Source organism: Molossus molossus, unplaced genomic scaffold (assembly GCF_014108415.1).
Source record: "Molossus molossus isolate mMolMol1 unplaced genomic scaffold, mMolMol1.p scaffold_m16_p_3, whole genome shotgun sequence".
Taxonomy (NCBI): Eukaryota; Metazoa; Chordata; class Mammalia; order Chiroptera; family Molossidae; genus Molossus; species Molossus molossus.
The window spans coordinates 12256109-12276593 of NW_023425366.1; the positions used below are offsets into that span (position 1 = coordinate 12256109).

At 37.3% G+C, this 20485-nt stretch overlaps 1 protein-coding gene across 2 annotated transcripts in view; it reads left to right on the forward strand.

The window, feature by feature from the left end:
* NUP155 (nucleoporin 155) overlaps window positions 1–20183 on the forward strand; it is a 68100-nt gene extending 47917 nt beyond the window's left edge. Inside the window, exons 22-35 of one of the 2 annotated variants that reach the window (XM_036279456.1) lie at window positions 2735–2865; window positions 5729–5920; window positions 6819–6957; window positions 7567–7702; window positions 8835–8988; window positions 9201–9305; window positions 10136–10290; window positions 12030–12159; window positions 13061–13174; window positions 13857–13977; window positions 14415–14525; window positions 17199–17335; window positions 19263–19369; window positions 19982–20183. In XM_036279456.1, the coding sequence (XP_036135349.1) occupies window positions 2735–2865; window positions 5729–5920; window positions 6819–6957; window positions 7567–7702; window positions 8835–8988; window positions 9201–9305; window positions 10136–10290; window positions 12030–12159; window positions 13061–13174; window positions 13857–13977; window positions 14415–14525; window positions 17199–17335; window positions 19263–19369; window positions 19982–20120 (1871 nt within the window). In that variant the 3' untranslated portion in view covers window positions 20121–20183. Of the gene's footprint in view, window positions 1–2734; window positions 2866–5728; window positions 5921–6818; window positions 6958–7566; window positions 7703–8834; window positions 8989–9200; window positions 9306–10135; window positions 10291–12029; window positions 12160–13060; window positions 13175–13856; window positions 13978–14414; window positions 14526–17198; window positions 17336–19262; window positions 19370–19981 lie in introns of those variants that run through there. The other variant, XM_036279457.1, reaches the window with a different exon arrangement.
* Window positions 20184–20485: the final 302 nt, after the last annotated feature.

The following is a 20485-nucleotide window of genomic DNA, read 5'->3' on the forward strand; positions in this document are numbered from 1 at the left end:
AGAGAGAACATTGACTGGCCGCCTTCTGCATGCCCCCCACTGGGGATCAGGCCCACAACCTGGGCATATGCCCTGACCGGGAATTGAACCGGTGACCTCCTGGTGCATGGGTCGATGCTCAACCACTGAGCCACACCAGCTGGGCAATACACACCTTTTTTAAATGAGTTTTTTAATTGTAAGATATACATAACATAAATGTACTATTTTAACCACTTTTAAGTGTACATTTTAGTGGCATTTAGTACATTGACTTTGTGCAAAATTACCACTCTCCATCTATAGAACATTTTCTATCTTCCCAAACTGAAACTGTATACCATGAAACAGTAACTCCCTACTTTACACTGCCCTCATCCCTGAAGACTACCGTTTTGTTTTGTTTTTTTTCCTGTCTCCGAATCTTAGTACTCTGGGTACCTTCTGTAAGTGGAATCATATAGTATTTATCCTTTGTGATTGGCTTGTTTCAGTTAGCATAATGTCTTCAAAGTTTATTCATGTTGTAGCATATGTCAGAATTTTCTTTCTTATTAAAACTGAATAATATTCCATTGTATATATACCACATGTTGTTTATTCATTCATCCTAGTGGATAATAGGTTTGGTTTTACCTTTTGACTACTGTGAACAATTCTACTGTGAATATGGTTTGCAGATACAAATTTGAGTCCCTGTTTTCAATGCTTTTGTTATAAATAACTCGGAAGTAAAATTGCTGGGTCACATGATAATATAATTTTTCAATTTTTGAGGAACTGACGTGTTGCTTTCCATAGCACCTGCACCATTGTACATTTCCACCAGTAGTGCTCAAGGGCTCCAGTTTCTCCACACTGCACCCATTATTTTTCAGGTTGTCGTTTTTTATATAATAGTCATTGTAATGAGTGTGAAATGGTATCGTGGTGGTTTAATTTGCATTTTACTAATGATTAGTGACACTTTCTTAACAAGTTAAAAATGTGGATCAAGACCTGGCCAGTGTGGCTCAGTTGGTTGGAGCATCATCCCATACACTGAAAGGTGGTGGGTTCAATTCCTGGTCAGAACACATACCTAGGTTGGGAGTCCATTCCCTGGTTGACACTGTGGGAAGGCAACTGATCAATGTTTCTCTCTCACATTGATATTTCTCCCTCTCATTCCCTTCCTCTCTCTCTAAAATCAATAAACATGTTCTTGGGTGAGGATTTTTTTTAAATATGAATCAAGATTTTGGTTGTGGCCGGTTTTTCTTAGTGGTTAGAGCGTCAGCTCTCGGACCAAAGAGTCACAGGTTCGAGTCCCAGTCAAGGGCACAAGCCTGGGTTGCAGGTTCAATCCTCAGCCCCAGTTGGGAGGTGGCCTATTGATATGTTTCTTTCATGTCAATGTTTTTCTCTCTCTCTCTCTCTCTTTTTCTCTATCTGCCCCTCGTCCTCCCTCCCTTTTGCTCTGTCTAAAAAGCAATGGAAAAATATCCTTGGTTGAGGATTAACCAAAAAAAAAATTTTTTTGGTTATGTTTTTGTCTATTATAAATATTAATAACTAAAGAAAGAGTAAAAGAATTTAAAAGTTATCATAATCCTCAATTACTCCAAATATGAATTGGAATAATAATAAATTATTATTTAAATTTTGCCTGCAATTCAAGTTCTCTTGTCTTCTGTTGTTTGAGCCCATTCTGGCTGAAAGAAGTTTGCTAATTAAGACCCAGCCATTTACTTTTGTCCCCAGGTACTTACATCCTGCTGGCCCTAGTTTTCTGTTCACTATTTTGTAAGTATTTTTGTTTGTTTGTTTTGTTTTGTTTTGTGTGTGTGTGTGTATATGTATATACATATATATACATATGTGTATATATATACATACATATAACACACACACTCACCCGAGGAGAGGGCATTTTTCCTTTTTTTTTTTCAGATAGAGTGGGAGGGAAGAAGGGAGAGAGAGAGAGAGAGCGCGCAACATCGATGTGAAAGGGACACATCGAGTGGCTGCCTCCCACAGGACCCAACCAGGGCCAGGGCAAAACTGCAACTGAGGTACCTGCCCTTAGCGGGAACCGAACCCAGGTCTCTCTGGACCGCAGGCTGACGCTCTAACTGCTGAGCCAAACCGGCCAGGGCTTTCTTTCTTTTTTTTTTTTTTTTTTTTTCAGTTAGAGTGGGAGGGAGAGAGAGGAACAGAGAGACAGAGAGAGAGAGAGAAACATCGATGTGAAGGGACACATCGAGTGGCTGCCACCCGCACGACCAACCAGGGCCGGGGACAAACTGCAACCGAGGTACGCGCCCTTAGCGGGAACCGAACCCGGGTCTCTCAGGACCGCAGGCCGACGCTCTAACCGCTGAGCCAAACCGGCCGGGGCTCTTTCTTTCTTTCTTTTTTTTTTTTGATACTCCAGTAAGGCCTTAAGCCTGACAATATAAGCATTAGTGGTAAGGATTTACACAAATAGGGGCTTTCAAAATGCTGCCAGTATTCACTGACATGACTGCTTTGAGGAGCAGTTTGGACATATCTGCGTAAAGCTGAGAAGCCATATGTACTCAGTCAGCAGTTTAGAAGATAAAAACAAAATCACAACTCATACTCATGGTTGCCTCTGATGGGGGAGGGAGATTAATAATGAGGATTTTACCTTAATAGTTGTTTTTTTTAGGTAAAGTATTGTTTTACTTGAAATAAAACACCTGAACCTATGTCATTTTATAAAACTTCTTTAATTGTATTTTGTAATTAGAGGCTCAAGTGAGTGAAAAGATTTCACTTCAGGCGATCCAGCAATTGGTCCGAAAATCATACCAGGCTCTGGCGTTGTGGAAACTTCTTTGTGAACACCAGTTCACTGTCATTGTAGGTGAACTTCAGAAGGTAGGATATTTTTGGTCCCTTAAGACCATACTGTTAATCCTATGCTCAGTTTTTATTCTTGTGAATGAGCTTGAATCTCTTACACTTTGGTTTGGGGGAGGGGGATTATTTTGGGAAGCATTTAGGTTATGATAAAGTGAGTATGTTATAGAAAGATTGAGGGCCTTTTGTCAGAGCCATGAGTGTTTACAGCATATGAGAACTTTAGAGTGGTATGTGAATGAAATCTTACTTGACCAAAAATACTTTATTTAAAACAGTGGATTGTAACCTTTATTTAGACTACACATTCCTTTGGTAATCTGATCATACTATCTCTTCCTACCCTCAAAGGATGCATGCGAACATGTACACAGATTTTTGCTTGTGATTTCAAGGAGTCCATCAACCTTAATTAAACATTCCTACTTTTAAAAAAGATGTTTAAAACCATTGTGGGAAATTAATGGTTTATATTTATCTTGCTATCTTCCTTTGAATCCTTTTTAATGATAATGATACCTTGCATTCATCTAAATACTGGACAGGTTATTTGGGGGGAATGTATTCCTACCTATTATTTAAACATACACGGAAACAGAGCCAATACTACAGCTAATCTCCATATATACTTCACATTTTTAAGATTTTACCAGCGTTGTTTATCCTCTTTTTTTCTTTACAGAATTATTTTAAGGTAGATTCAGAAATCATGTTATTTCACTCCTACACATTTTAGTATATATATATCTTTTAAAAAATGAACATTTCCTGCCCTGGCCAATTTGCTCAGCAGTTAGAGCATCAGCCCAGGGACCAAAGAGTCTTGAGTTCAATTCCAGTCAAGGAAACGTACCTCGGTTGCAATTCAGTCCCCAGCCCTGGTCAGCGTCATGTTGGAGGCAATCAATCTCTCTCTCTCCCCACCCCCTTCCTCCTTAAAAAAAAAAGTTTAAATCTCTGGCCGGTTTGGTTCAGTAGTTAGAGCATCAGCCTGCAGACCAGTGAGTCATGGGTTCAGTTCTGGCCAAGGGCATGTACCTCAGTTGCAGTTCGTCCCCAGCCCTGGTCAGGGTCATGCAGAAGGCAACCAGTCAATGTGTCTCTCACATTGATGTTTCTCTCTCTCCCTCTCTCCCTCCCACTCTATCTGAAGAGAAATAGAAAGATATCCTTGGATGAGGATTTTTTTTTAAAATGGACATTTTCTTGAATAACATCATCACACTTGACAATATTAATAATTTTTTGTTAGCATGTAAAATAATGAAATTTCTCTGATTGTCTTAAAAATATATTTTTACAAATTGGTTCTTTCAGGTTCCATTCTTAACAGTTGGTTTACTCATTGAATTTGTTGTTTCTCTTAATTCTCACAATTTAGAGCTATTTTCCCTTACTGTCACCTTATAAATACTGGGTAATCAATCCTGTGGAATGTCCAACATTCTGAGGTTATCTTTCCCTTTCTTGAAGTAAACTTTTTCCTTTATTTCCTGCATTTTTCTGTAAGATGGAAGTTAAGTCTACAGAAGCTTGATTAAAAGTTTAGGTCTATTTATTTAAGGAAAAATTCAAACACTTCATAGGTAGTGGTTTGTGTGTCAAGCTGTATTTATTAGGTCACACAAAAGGTTTGTCCCATTTTCAGTGACACTAACGTTGATTGCTGGATTTATATGGTGAATCTCATCCTGCCATTGTGAAATTCTCCACCAAACTCATCATCTATTGCTAATCATTGCCTAATGAGATTTTGTGTGTTAAATTTTTGTGTGTGTGTCCTATTAAATTTATTGGGGTGACATTGGTTACTGAATGAGTTATTTCATTTAGGATTACAAAATGTTAATTTTTAAATCTGATTTTTTTAAATATTAAAATAATTTTCTCTTATCCTTTAGGACTATTTGGTTACCCTGACTTTTAAACATAATTTTAAAAATTAAAGGTATTCCCCTACTTCTTTTCAGTAAAATCCAAAGAGTTTTGTTATGGTGGTTTTATTTCTTTTAAACACATACTTATACTTGAAAAAGAGAAAAAACCTAAGCTAAAATTTTTAACTATGAGAACTTTTCCATACCAGGTAGAATAAATTTTATTGGGTGATACAAAGAAATAATCAGCCCTGGCCAGGTGGCTCAGTTGTTTGGAGCGTCATCCCTATACACCAAAAGGTTGTGGGTTCGATTCCTGGTCAGGGCACATCCCTAGGTTGCAGGTCACAGGGCAAGTGGGAGGCAGCCAATCCATCCATGTTTCTCACATCCATCTCTCTCTCTCTCTCTCTCACTCTCTCTCTCTCTCTCTCTTTCTCTCCCTCTTCTTCTCCCACTCTAAAAATCAATGAATATATTTTTGGGCAATGATTAAAATATATATATTTTATTTATACATATATATATGTCAAATTGCTAAACAGAATGTTTTACTCTAATAAAAATTTCCTCAGTAATTTAAAACTCTATTTTAACAAGCAGATTTGTTCAAAATGAGATTAAACTTCAACATTAGAAAGCCTTGAATAATATAATCCTAACATTATTTAGGGAAAAGAAGGTAAGCCCCAGATTTTTTTAGTGTAGCAAATTGATTGTTCTTTCCTGGTTGTGGCTGAAGCCAGGAGACCTGGCTCTCCCTGGGCTTTACTTCCCTCATGTGTGACGTGCGAGATTGGAACTGGAAGACTGGATTCTTTCTCAGTTCTGTATGATTCTATGAAAATTTAAGAAATGTGTTAGTTTGTATATTTTAGTATATTTTCTCTTTTGAATTATAAAGCCTATTAATATTTTGATTAAAATATTAAATTTTACTCTATGTGGAAAGAAGATATTCTTGTGTATTTGACAGAAGACAGGATTCTTTTTTATAATTCTAGGAATTTCAAGAGCAGTTGAAAATCACCACCTTTAAAGATCTGGTAATCCGGGACAAAGAACTGACTGGGGCATTAATTGCCTCTCTTATCAACTGCTACATCCGAGATAATGCTGCTGTTGATGGCATTAGTTTACACCTACAGGACATCTGCCCACTTCTGTACAGCACTGATGATGCGGTCTGTTCTAAGGTACGATGCTTTGTTTCCTACTTCAGAGTTTCTTCCAGAAGAGGTTTCATGGTGTGATGAACAGCACGCTAGAATTGGAATCCAGAGCCATCTGGTTTTATAGGACCTCTATAGGTTTCTCAGCCTCTCCCGGCCTCAGAATCCTCATCTGTGTAAGAAAGGGGTTGCAATGCATGATTTCTTAAAATCCATATACATATATATATATTTAAGTCTTTCATAAAGAATCGGGATGGTATTTCTAGGCCCTATTTAAAAAGATGGTTTGCCCTGGCCAGTGTGGTTCAGTGGTTAGAGCATGGCCTGCAGACCAAAGGGTTGCAGGTTCAGTTCTTGGTCAAAGCACGTACCTGGGTTGCAGGTTCAATCCCTGGCCCTGGTCTGGGGACATGGGGGAGGCAACCAATTGATGTGTCTCTTTCTCCCTCCCACCCCTCCCTCTCCCTCACTTTTACTCTCTCTAAAAGTCAGTGGGGGTAGCGGTGGGGGAGACAATGGTTAAACATGCCTCTTCTTAGAAATTAAGGGAAATCGTTAAAACTAAAGTAAGTCTGTGATTAATCCGAGTTAATTGGGCAATTTTTATTGATCCTTTCCTACAGGTGGAAATAATTTAAAAAATAAGTACCACGTGGACTGCCTGCTGACCAATAATGTATTGACTAGGCAAGAGATTTACCAGAAAAAAAGCTATCTTGCTTAACATATTTGTGAGAGGAATTAAGAATAGCTAGGATTTTTTGGTCAAAACTTTAAGAAGAAGTAAGTTTGTAGAGTTGTTTTTATTATTGATTATAATAAAGCAGATGTAAATTTAGACATAGTCTAAAACTTATGTTGACAGCATCATCTATGAGCTTGATTTTATATCATTTTAAGTTCTTGTTTTCTACTTCAGGCAAATGAGCTTCTCCAGCATTCCCGACAAGTTCAAAATAAGATTGAAAAAGAAAGAATGTTAAGGGAATCATTAAAGGAATATCAGAAAATTAGCAATCAAGTTGACCTTCCCAATGTTTGTGCTCAGTATAGGCAAGGTGAGAAACAAAATATTCTTCCTGACTTCTTACCTAAGGGGACAAAATCACTGCCTGACTAAAACAAGTTGGTGATGAAGAACGTCTTCCCAGAGGCAAATCTTCCTTCAGCTTCATTGGCCACGGTATATGACATAGGACGTTCTTTGTGTCTTAGCTTGTGGTGACTGCACTGACTCTTGCAAAAGTCATGGTGCTCTTTTATATCTTCAAATGTGTAACTTTTTAACATTGGTGTTTCCATCCTTGATCAGGAAAACTACTATGTATATGAGATTGCTTTCTTTGTTACATTTAATTTTAAGATGCTTAAAAAGTAATAACTGTTAGCAAAGATATTGTTTTGAATCCCAGGATTTTTTTCAACAAGGAATTGAACCTCTCTGGTTTGTTATTTTAAATACAAAAATATTTTTTCAATGAAGAAAATATAGTTAAACCTTGTTTTTTGGTAGACTATTTGGTAATATTTTATATGCTATTGTCTCCAGGGTAACTAGTGTATAGTAAAACAGAATGATCTCAGTCAGTGCTTTTATAAACCAGCTAAGAAAAAGCGTATCCAGCTTAGTAACAAGCCTAAGTCCTTATCTGTTTCTTCCCCATTAGTGCGTTTCTATGAGGGTGTGGTGGAGCTCTCTCTCACTGCTGCAGAGAAGAAAGATCTTCAGGGCCTTGGTCTGCATTTCTATAAACATGGAGAACCAGAAGAAGACATCATGGGACTTCAGGCTTTCCAAGAAAGGTGAGTTTTATTAACTTAACTGACTTTGTGAGAAGTTTGATTGATAGTATTAGGAAAATACTATTTCAAATACAGCCCTTATAAAATTCAATTACGCTTTTGCTTTAAAACAACTTGTTTCATCAAAGGCCTGGGTCAGGATTATAATCCTTGCCTAGGGATAAAATTTTATCCTTGCCTAGGGATAAAATTTTAGTCTGGTAAAAATTTCTAAGAACTTAAAATTTTTTTTTCTGTGGTTTTTCTGAGACTTTATTAATGTCTACTTTAAATGAGATAACTTACTTGGAAACAAAAGTAGCTTCGCCCCCAGCCTCATTTCTGGTTCTGGGAGAAGTATTTTATTTTAAAGGATGATTTTAAAATGTTCACAAATTAGTAGAGACTATTAAAAGAAAAAAAGTGTATGTCTGTAAAGGAAATATATAATCTAGCTAATACATGGTGCTTTTTATTTTTTTATTTTAGAAAGAGAGGAAGGGAGAGAGAAATATCAATGAGAGAGAACATCGGTTGGCCACCTCTTGCATGCCCCTCATTGGGGATTTGGCCCACAACCTGGACACGTGCCCCGACTGGGAGTCGAACCAGCGACTTCCTGGTTCATGGGTTGACGCTCAGCCCGTGAGCCACACCAGTCAGACTAAGACATGGTTTTTATTAATACATTCATTTTTATGGTTTTACCATTTTATGTTTAACCAAATGCTTCTCAAAAGTATGTGATTCTATTGGTTTTTATACCAAGTGTATATATATTTATCCTCCAAAATAGTCTTTAAATTCTTCTGTGTGTTTATCTTTTTTTTTTTTTTTTTTTTAATCCTCACCGGAGGACATTTTTCCATTTTTTTGTTCAGGTAGAGTGGGAGGGAGAGAGAGGAACAGAGAGAGAGAGAAACATCGACGTGAAAGGGATACATCGAGTGGCTGCCACCCACACAACCGACCAGGGCCGGGGACAAACTGCAACCGAGGTACATGCCCTTAGCGGGAACCAAACCCGGTCTCTCAGGACCGCAGGCCGACGCTCTAACCGCTGAGCCAAACGGGCCAGGGCTCTTCTGTGTATTTAAAACTAGATAAATCAGTTATTGTCTAATGTAATTGCTCCTTTTTCATTATTTTTCAGATTAAACAGTTACAAGTGCATTACAGATACACTTCAAGAACTGGTAAATCAAAGTAAGGCTGCTCCTCAGTCTCCCAGTGTACCCAAAAAGCCGGGGCCTCCTGTGCTGTCCTCTGATCCCAATATGCTGAGCAATGAAGAAGCTGGACACCACGTAAGGGCAAAGCGTATTTTCATTCTGAAAACATACGTGCTTAGCACTTCTGTATGATAGTGGTAGTATTACCATCTTGGGAAAGGTAGTAGCTCTTAGAACATTTAAGGATTCTTGATTTTTTTTACCAGCAGTTAATAAGGCCCAGGGTTCATGATGTCCAGCAACAGAGCCTTGATCTGTGCTAATTTTTACTGCTTTCTTTATTTTAGTTTGAACAAATGCTTAGATTGTGTCAACGATCCAAAGATGAGCTCTTTAGTATTGCCCTTTATAATTGGCTAATACAAGCTGACCTTGCAGATAAACTGCTACAGGTAAGAAAAATGTTTTTTTATTCCAGTAGTATTAATTCCTATAAGTAATGTAATTATCTTTTCCTAGTGGGTAAAGTAGACCATTGCTCTAATTTTCTTGTGGGGTGGAAATCACTGGATTGTGAATTAGGAGACCTAAACTTTGTTTTAGGTCTACTTAAAGTCTCTGTGACTTCTCACTACCCTACGTCTATGTTTCTCAGTCTGCAAAATGAGTACGTGGCATTTGGTCATTTCAACAATGCCTTTGACCTTAGAATCTAGACTTAGTAGCTGTGTTCTCAGGGTTTACTAAGAGATTTATAATTGAGTTATAGTAAATTACTTTTATCAGCCTATCATATGCAACTATCATAGCAACTCTGGCATCAATTGTGGTAAAACAGATCATTTATAATGAGAAAAATTGCCCTCTCTTTTATCTATTGTTGGATTATAATTTTGCTTATATATTCATAAAATATGGCGTGCCTGTAGTTATCTGAAAATGTTTTATTTACACCCTGGCTGACTTGGCTTAGTGGTTAGCATGTCAGCCTGTGGACCGAAGGGTTTGGGTTTCATTCCCAGTCATGGGAATGTACCTGGGTTGCAGGAATGTATCCGGCCCCCAGTCAGGGCTGTGTGGGAGGCAACCAATCGATGTGTCTTTCTCACATCAATGTTTTTCTCTCTCTCTCCCTCCCTTTCTTCCACTCTATACCTAAAAAAATCAATGGAAAAATATCTTCTGGTGAGGATTAACCAAAAAAAAAAAAAAAGTTGTATTTACTACATAAAGAGCAAATGAGTGGTAAGAAAATATGTCTGAGTAACTGTACAATTTCCAGATCACTTCCCCCTTTCTGGAGCCACATCTAGCCCGAATGGCCAAAGTCGATCAGAACAAAGTTCGTTACATGGATCTGCTCTGGCGGTACTATGAGAAGAACAGAAGTTTTAGCAGTGCTGCTCGTGTGCTGTCCAAGCTGGCTGACATGCACAGGTAAGGCAGTGTTTTCACTGTGAACACCACCTGTACTCCAGCTAGATCCAGTTACGTGCAGAGTTCAGAATTTAAAGAAAACTTCAGATTATACATATGTAGGACTTTTATGCTTTTATTTGGATTTATCTAAAGTTCACAGTTTTCTTTTTGTTTTTAATAAAAATGTAAGAGATTCTAAAAGAATACTTAAGACTCTGTTCAAACTGTCTTCTAAATCCTTTTCTCTAAAGTATGTCTTTAGGTTCTTACTACTAATGAAAATTAATTAATCTTAATTAAAAGGACAAAAACTACTTTTTTCTATTTTACTTTTTTTCTTTATTGATTTTTACAGACAGAGGAAGGGAGAGGGAGAGAGAGATAGAAACATTGATGAGAGAGAACATTGATTGGCCACCTCCTGTGTGCCCCTCACTGGGGATCGGGCCCACAACCTGGGCATGTGCCCTGACTGGGAATCGAACCAGTGACCTCTTGGTGCATGGGTCAATACTCACACTGACCAGCCGAGCCAAAAACTACTACTTTTTTTATCCTCACCCGAGGACATTTTTGCACTTATCTTCAGACAGAGCAGGAAGGAGAGAGGGGGGAAGAGAGAGAGAGAGAAACATCCATGCAAGAGACACATCAAGTGGTTGCCACTCGCACGACCCCAGCCGGGGCCGGGGACAAACTGCAACCGAGGTACATGCCCTTAGAGGGAACTGAACACAGGACTCTCTGGTCCACGGGCCGACGCTCTGACTGCTGAGCCAAACCGGCCAAGGCCAAAAACTACCTCTTAAAGGCATTAAATGTTTTACCAATTCCAGGCTAATTTTCTCTACTCTGACATTGGGTTAAATTACTGAAAAGATCTTAGAGGAGCATTAAGAACCCTGTTTTAAAAAGTAATGGGATTTTTAATTAGATTATTATGTCAAAAGACAATGTAATAAAGTGTGTATGTATATAGTAAATGTGTAATGAGTGTAATTATAGGATTTCTGAATATTTTGTAACAATAAATTAGTAATTGTTTTAATAGGAAAAAAGGTTAATATTTAAGGAAGGAATACAGAAAAGAAAGCCAGTGGGGTTGGAGATAATGAACAAGGGAGCAAGTAGAAGGAGATGAGGTTGATGGAGTGAGTGAAGGATACTGGAGGGTTTTCAGAAAACATGTGCCACTTGGTTTTTGGTTTTAAATGGTCGCTGTAGTTGCTCTATAGAAGAATAAATGTAGTATTTGCCACATTAAGGCAAAGAAGTAAAGAATATGAGGTGCCATAAAGAATATTCTTTTTTTATCCTTACCCAAGGATATGTTTATTGATTTTAGAGAGAGGAAGGGAGAGAAACATTGATGTAGAAGAAAAACATCGACCTGTTGCCTCCTGTATGCACCCCAACGGGAATCGAACCCACCACCCTTTGGTGTACGGGACGATGTTCTAGTCAACTGAGCCACCTGGCCAGGCTATAAAAGATATTCTTAATTTTAGAAGAATCTAAATTTTAATATCCTGAACTAAAGTTTTAAAATAGGAAGTTACTTTTTCAGACACAAACATAACTTATTTGTTGCCTTAAATTGTAGCTCTCTTTTATTTGAAATCCTCTAATAATTTTTTCAGGTTTCAGATGGCATTTTATGTCCATTTGGTCTAAAATAGTACATCATAATTGATGTGTTTGCAAATATCTTGGAACCTTAAGAATTCATATAAATAATAATGAGCGTTTCCCCCCAGCACAGAAATTCCACTTCAGCAGCGGCTGGAGTACATTGCTCGAGCCATTCTCAGTGCCAAAAGCTCCACTGCCATTTCCTCGAGCGCCGCGGACGGGGAGTTCCTTCACGAGCTGGAGGAGAAGATGGAAGTGAGTGAGGCGGTGCTGGAGCTTGGTCACGCTGGAGTGTAGTCACACGCTGCTCTGCTTGCCCTTCCTCCCTGGTAGATGATAGGTCATTAGCAGTCGGTATTACCACTTCTAGTCTCTTCTGCCTTTATTTTTCATTTATTTTCATATTTCGATATAAATCATGAAAGATTTTAATGATATGGCATTTGGGTCAGAGGATATTGCTGTAATTTAAAACTCTTCTCTGTGGCACTTCTAAAGGTTTCTTCCAACTACTCAACACGAAGCAGATTATATCTCATTTACCATTAATCTGGAAGCTACAAAGTAGCTATATGGAGCAGAGTAGGCCAAACTGCCTTAACTAAAAGACTCGAAATGTATAATGGTCCCAGTACGAAAGTTTACTTCTCAGTCACAAAAATCCAGAGTGGGTGTTTCTGATTGACAGGTGGCTTTCTTCCACGTGGTTGATTTTGGGACCTAAGTTCTGTTCTCTGACTCTACTATTACCTGTCACCTTATCTTTAGTCAGAAGGAGGAAGGAAAAAAAGCAAGAAGCACCTTCAGTCTCTTCTAAACCTCAGCTCTGAAGTGACATACTTGACTTTCGCTCACGTTTCTTTGCAGAGAACTTAGTCTTATGCCCCACATCTCCCTGCAGAGGAGGCTGGGAAGCATAGCCATCGTCTGGCTACAGTTATGGGAGGGGCAGGAATGGATGGGCAATAAAGCCCTGCCACAGTCCATTTCCTGTGAAATCTTGTGTTGTGATGAAGAGCTGCTAGTCTATTATAATAGAAGTCTTTATCAATACATTACTTCTAACACTTAAAGTCAGATACTGGGAGTCATTACTTTGAGTACCTGTTGATTTTTCATAATGAAATCAATACTTCCTTTTTTCTGTCCAAACTAGGTTGCTAGAATCCAACTACAGATTCAAGAGACACTACAAAGGCAGTATTCCCATCATTCTTCTGTACAGGATGCGATTTCTCAGCTGGATTCTGAACTAATGGACATAACTAAGGTAGTGAAAAAGCAAGTGAAATTTCCTGTAGCAGTCACCTATTATCTACAGATTCCTTGTTTCTTTTGCATTTTATTTTTTGTTTCATGAGGAAGATTAATAAAATAAGCCACTTTTGGCAGCATGTACTGGGCTGACAAATCACTGCTGTGGTACTGGACTGAGAAAGAGCCGAGTTTCTCTTTCCAGGCCAGTAACTGTCAAGTGTCTGTCAGCATCACATGGGACTTGATTAAAAATTATGCCAGGTATTTTATTGCCTTGCTTCTTGTTTTGAAAAAGTAACATCTTTGCTTAACTCTCCAAGCCTCTCGGTACCTTCTGAGCAGTTCTTTCTTCAGTTATTCTTGGATATGGCTCCAGTACCCTACAGCACCCTGAGCTTTGTCAGTATTTCTGTGATTCTCCAAATCTTGTTTTAGACAACACTAATTCTAAAAGGAAAGGCACTATGACATCTTCCAGCCAAGAAAATAAATGCACACTTTTTTAATGTATTTACCATTCATTCACCATTTTAATTCAGATTTATCACCATCTATGCATCATCATATTTTTATTTCATATTTTAGGAACTTGAGATAAAATCTTTGGTTGTTTTAACTTTCAAGTGGTGTTTCACTATTAATTTCTGGACCCTGATCTCTGGTTGGATGTATAATGTTGACATTTTCTCCTACAGCTTTATGGGGAATTTGCTGACCCATTTAAACTTGCAGAGTGTAAACTTGCAATAATTCATTGTGCCGGTTATTCAGACCCTATATTGGTGCAGACACTTTGGCAAGATATCGTAGAGAAAGGTAAGTGTTCACTTATAGGTATATTTAGCAGACATTACTTAGTAACTTGGTAGAGGAACACAGACTGCTAGTAGATCGATCCAAGGCTCATGAAAATTGTATGTGCCTAAGTAGAGGGAATGCGGAGGGTCCCTGGATATGGTGGAGGGTGGTCCTCTAAGGAATGATCCTAGTGAATATTGAAGAGGACTCAGTATCATTTTCGGGTTTCTGCTACTTAGTAAGGGAGCCTGAGACACTTCTTTCCAAGTTTCCTAACCATTGCCCTGGTAAGACAAGAGAGTATATCAGAAACGAACAGACACAGAAAATGTTTATTATATTAATGTGAATATCAGTTTTAGGGGGTTTTATTCCTTGAAACAATAAAATAGCAAATTTAAACACTTCACATTAGAAATAATCTGGGTTTCTAATGACATGTCTCTGTCTTACAGAACTGAATGAAAGTGTGACACTGAGCTCTTCGGATAGAATGCATGCTCTTAGTCTGAAGATTGTCCTCCTTGGCAAAATGTATGCTAGCACACCTCGCTTCTTTCCTTTAGGTAAGCAGTAACCTAAAAACCGGGTTTGGGGTTTTTTTTTTGTTTTTTGTTTTTCTGATGGTTTTCTTCACTGACATGGAAAAATAACTATCTTTAGGGTGAAATTGTTTCTTTGTTGTTAGTTGAGCAGTTTAATTATCTCTCTCCAAAAAGAAAAACCTCCAAAGAACAGCAGAATTTGTCAATGAATAGTTTGGTATGGAACTTTCTTTGACTGACCTTCCAAGTGTATATATATCTCTATCTTTGGATAGTGCTGACAGACCATAGGGATGATATTGTTGGTAACCCTGTACAAATTTGTATATATCAAAAAAAGTGCCTGGTGTTTTTGTGAATGCCTAATCTGTGATTGATTCAACTCCTCTTGTTATATTGAAGGCATACTTTTCTTTACAATAGTGAGTAGTTGTTTTAAAAATGTAATATGCTGCCCGGCCAGTGTAGCTCAGTAGTGAGGATCGACCCATGCACAAGGAGGTCGTGGGTTCGATTTCCCAGTCAGGGCACATGCCTAGGTTGTGAGCCTGATCCCTAATGGGGGGCATGCAGGAGGCAGCCAGTCGATATTCTCTCTCATTGATGTTTCTCTCTCTCTCTAATATCAGTAAAGAAAAAATATATAGTATGCTAACTATAATCATTATATAGTGACTATAGTTGCTATGAATCATTTGTCAGCCTATCACGTTTTCTTCCATTGTAAAACAATAGAACCAACATGAATACATTTGTAAAGTAGAATGTTAACCACTTTGTTTTTTGAAAATGGTTGAGAAACATGAGAATGCTCACAACATAACACTAAAATTTATACAAATCAGGAAACAAACTTGTTTACAGAACCATCTCTGATTTAGTTTATTCTCTGGATATGGTAAGAAATAAAACCATTATAGTCATACCCTTACTAGTAATATAGTACTACCTGCTATGCCATTTCATTGGTTAGAAAAATAAGGAACAAATATATATATTTATTTATTTATTATTTATTTATAAGTATATGAAACGACAATTTTAATACTAAATTCTGCACAAATCTTTTTGAGGGTGTTTCTGCTTTACTTAGATTTTTAATTTGGGGCTCAATAAAGTTTAGGGTAAAAGAGGCCTTCCTTTTTCTGTTCATCTCTCAATGGCAAACACACTCCAAAGGACATCAAACAAGAACAAGATTAGAGTTCTTAGAATATGTTTGCCTATCCAGAAATGTATAGTAAATTCCAGGGAGGTGCAGGCTCAGCAGCAGCTTTTTCAGTGATTCTTCTTACTCATGGATACTCATTGGTCAGTCTCTGATTTCAGGTTTCATAAATATGAATTTGAATGTTGCTTATCTTATTTATGATATGAAAGGTAGTAAAAAGTGAAAATGGGTTAGCACATTAAAAATGGCCTTTCAAAATAAAATCACGTGAGTCTGGGGGAGGTGCATTTTAAAAACATATTTAATATTTCTAAAGTCAAGATGCCAGTAACCTTTTCTGAAAAGCTGTTAAGTAAAAGATATGGAATTAATATGTAAAGAAATATTATCAGTGGGTTCTCTCCAGTGGTGGGGTGGTGAGTGGTCTCTGTTTTCTTTTTCTTTTTTTTCTTTTTCCTTTTTTTTATCTTCACTTGAGGACTTTTTTGCATTTATCTTCAGATGGAGTGCGGGGAGGAGAGAAACATTGATGTGAGAGAGACACACTGAGTGGTTGCCACCACAGGGCTCCAACCAGGGCCGAGGGCAAACTGCAACCGAGGTACATGCCTGAACCCGGGACCCTCTGGTCCGCAGCCAACGCTCTAGAGCCAAACTGGCCAGAGCTCTGTTTTTTCTTTCTTTCTTTTTTTTTTTTTTATCCTCACCCGAAGACATTTTTTGATATTTTGTTCAGGTAGAGTGTGAGGGAGAGAGAGAGAGAGAGAGAGAGAGAGAGAGAGAGAGAGAGAGAGAGATCGATGTGAAAGGGACACATCGAGTGGTTGCCACTCACATGACCCAACCAGGGCCGGCGACAAACTGTAACCAAGGTACGTGCCCCTGTCGGAAACCAAACCTGGGTCTCTCCAGACCGCAGGCCAATGCTCCAAGTGCTGAGCCAAACCGGCCAGGGCCAGAGCTCTGTTTTCTTATACCTTCCTGCCTTTTCCAAATTCACTGCAATGTAGTTTTTTCCTAATAGCTTTAAAGAGTATAATTCAATGGTTTTAGCATGTTCAGAGTTTGTATCCATCACCACAGTTAAACTTACATCATTTTCATCGCCCGAAAAGAAACCATGTAGCAGTCCCTTCCACTCCTGTTCTACACAACCACTAATCTCCTTTCTATCTCTATAGACTTGCTTTTTCTGGTATATGTCTTAGTTTTATTAAAACATTTTTTTTTTTTTTTTTTGAAAATTGTTTTTTAAAGGATTTCCCCTTATAAACTACTCATTTATGACTAAGGCCTACTTTTCAATATCAAGAGTTAACAATCCTACAACAACAACAAAATAGTAATTTTGTGAGATGAAGGAAATGTTAACTAATCTTATCGTGCCATATTGCAGTATGTATGTTTCAAATCATAGCATTGTACACCTTAACTTTATACACTGTTATATGTCAATTATATCTCAATAAAGTTGGGAGGAAAAGAGTTAACAATCCTAAATTCTGACCTTTTTTGTTCCCCAGATTTTATTGTGCAGTTCTTAGAGCAGCAAGTTTGTACTCTGAACTGGGATGTGGGTTTTGTAATACAGACAATGAATGAAATTGGAGTGCCATTACCTAGACTGCTGGAAGTATACGATCACTTGTTCAAATCACGGGTAAGGAAAACATTAAATAAAAAATTTCTTTAGTTGAAGTAACTTTTTCTATATAGGAGTGGCATATTTTGATTGCATGTTTATAAGTCTTTCATCATCTAGTACATCAGAAATTTACTTCATTAGTTTAATTTCAGAAATTATAATTCAGGCTTTTAAAACCAATAATGAGAGTGGCTTTGCTGGATATCATAATAAAAATCAAATATTTTTCATATTAATCAACATAATATATGCTTCACTCTTGGAATAGGCTAAACACATTACATTAAGAGTCATCATGTACTTTGAAAGACCAAAATAAGTGTAATAACTGTAAACTCATCTAAAATATTAGTGCTTAAAGAGCTCACCATATTGAACCATACTAGACCAGAAATTTTCAACCTTTTTCGTCTCATGGCACACAAAACTAATTTCTAAATTTCTGTGGCACCCCCAAAATTTTATTTTTTGCCAATATGACCAAAAAAATAAGTATATATATATATTTTTTTTCATTGATATTAGAGAGAGAGAGAGAGAGAAAAGGAGAAGGAGAGAGAGATAGAAACATCGATGAGAGAGAACATTGATTGGCTGCCCCTTGCATGACCCCACTGGGGATTTGGCCCACAGCCTGGCATGTGCCCTGACCGGGACTCAAACCAGCGACCTCTTGGTATATGGGTCGACACTCAACCAGTGAGCCACGCCGGTTGGGGAAAAAATATTTTTTATTTTATTTTATTTATTTATTTTTTTAAATTCTCACCCGAGGACATTTTTCCATTTTTTGTACAGATAGAGTGGGAGGGAGAGAGAGAGAGAGAAACATCGATGTGAAAGGGACACATCGAGTGGCTGCCACCCGCACGACCAACCAGGGCCGGGGACAAACTGCAACCGAAGTACGTGCCCCTAGCGGGAACCGAACCTGGGTCTCTCCGGACCGCAGGCCGACGCTCTAACCGCTGAGCCAAACCGGCCAGGGCGAAAAAATATTTTTTATTAATTTACCAAAAAATAATAATTACCTACCCATTTTGCTCCAAAGTGACTTTTTAAAAAATCAGGTGCCTATTCTTGTATATAGAATTTCTGATACCAAGAATTAACCAATCATACACAACCTGATGCTATAAAGTGACCAATAAAATGTAACAATCTTATATGGTTCAAGACAGGGCATGCACACCGGATGATTGTTATGTTGGCTGCTGTCACTTTTTTATTTGATGATCTAAGAGAAAAGTCAGTGTCCCTGACTAAATAGTCAGGTATTGCATGTTTTAAAAATTCTTGTGGCACACAGGTTGAAAATCTCTGTTATTAAACTATGCATTGTAATTTTTATCCTATGATAAATAAAACCTTTTGAACTAGATTGTGTCTTTTATAGTAGCGTCATAAAAACGTCCCTGATGCTTTAGAAGGTATGTGTTTCATTTAAGCCTCACAATGAGCCTGTGATGTGAATGAACACATAGTAGTATCCCCTTTTCTACTCCAGCGGACAAGGGCAGAGATGCTAAATAATCTGCTCAACTCACATGCCTATTAACAGGTGAAGCCAGAAGTAGAATTAAGATTCTTTGACTACTAATTTAATCTCTTACTTACAGTATCAGACTGAGTCTGCATAGGTTAAAAGTAAAAGTGATGTCACGGATGGTAGTAGAAGATGGATTTTTTTCTCTTACCTCTAGTTCCTAAACAGGAAATTTACATGCTGTACAGAGTAGACTGATACATCCAATATTCCTTGTAAATAATATCACAATGCAGTTTTCAATATTGTTCAAATATTAATCATAACCAGATAAGTAGTTTAGTAACCACATAATATTAAATACTTTTTAAAATATCAGTAAATTTTGCCTTGGACTCTGGTAGCTGTTTTAACTAACATAAATGGTTGAACTCACAATGTATGTTTTCTTTATAGGATCCATTCTGGAACAGAATGAAGAAGCCACTGCACCTTTTGGATTGTTTACATGTTTTATTGACAAGATATGTTGAGAATCCTAGCCAAGTTTTAAATTGTGAGAGGTAACTATGAATCTGATATTGTATTGTAGCAAAAGCTTTTAAATGCTTCTAATAAATATCTGGGTAACATATTTGGAGAGAATGGGGAAAAATATTGTGATTATAAAGTGTAGAAGATTTAGATTCTTTTACGTTAGTAACTATTTGAATGATATTAATTGGCATGTATGAGAGGTTAAGAGAGTTTTCGTCTTTTAACCCTTTTTCTGAATTATTTCTACAAGTGAAAGAATATAACTACTTACATGTATTATTTCTAAATCCCTTCTGCTTTGAATTAGTGACCAAGGACAGTTTAATGACTTTGTGTTATTATTGGCCATTTTAAGGTATATTTGTTGAAACGGCCAAAAAATTGTAAATAATTTAATATTAACTTAAGGAATTATGCTTTACTGCCTCTTCATTATAATAATCTTTAAAAGAAAAATGTTTTTTGTGTGGTAATCCACCTACCCCCTGAGTTTCCTTCTCTGTTTTCATTTGTTTACCATTTACTTAAGTCACATGATCCTTGCTCTTCTGTGGGTAAGCAGAAGTTGGAGGAAAGTCCTGTAGGAGGAAATGTTTGTAAATGTACAGATAGTTGATCTGGTGTCTTTTCCTTTACAGGAGAAGATTTACGAATCTCTGCCTGGATGCTGTTTGTGGTTATCTGGTTGAGCTCCAGTCTATGAGTTCTTCAGTAGCAGTACAAGCCATCACAGGGAATTTCAAATCTCTTCAGGCTAAATTAGAACGGCTTCATTAACCATTGTAGTATATTTTTATCTGTGCATTTTTATCTGTAAAATAAAATCTCAGCTGGGTCCAGGTATCAAGTGCTCTAAATCTAAGACATTAAGAACAATTTTAATAGAAATGTGTGTGTAATAGATGGCTAGTATCTACAACAACACATTTACAAGATGAATTCTTTTTTACTACTATGTTTTATAATCAGTGTAAAAAACAACTGAGGTAAGATTTTATTTTATTTTTTATGCTCTTATTAACACAAGGAATAGAAATGTTTAGAAACTCTTTATTTTTAATTTTACTGCAGGAAGAAATTTTGAATTTACAATATTCATCTTCAAATTAGTCCAAGATGTTACCAAATTTAAATCGGCCAAC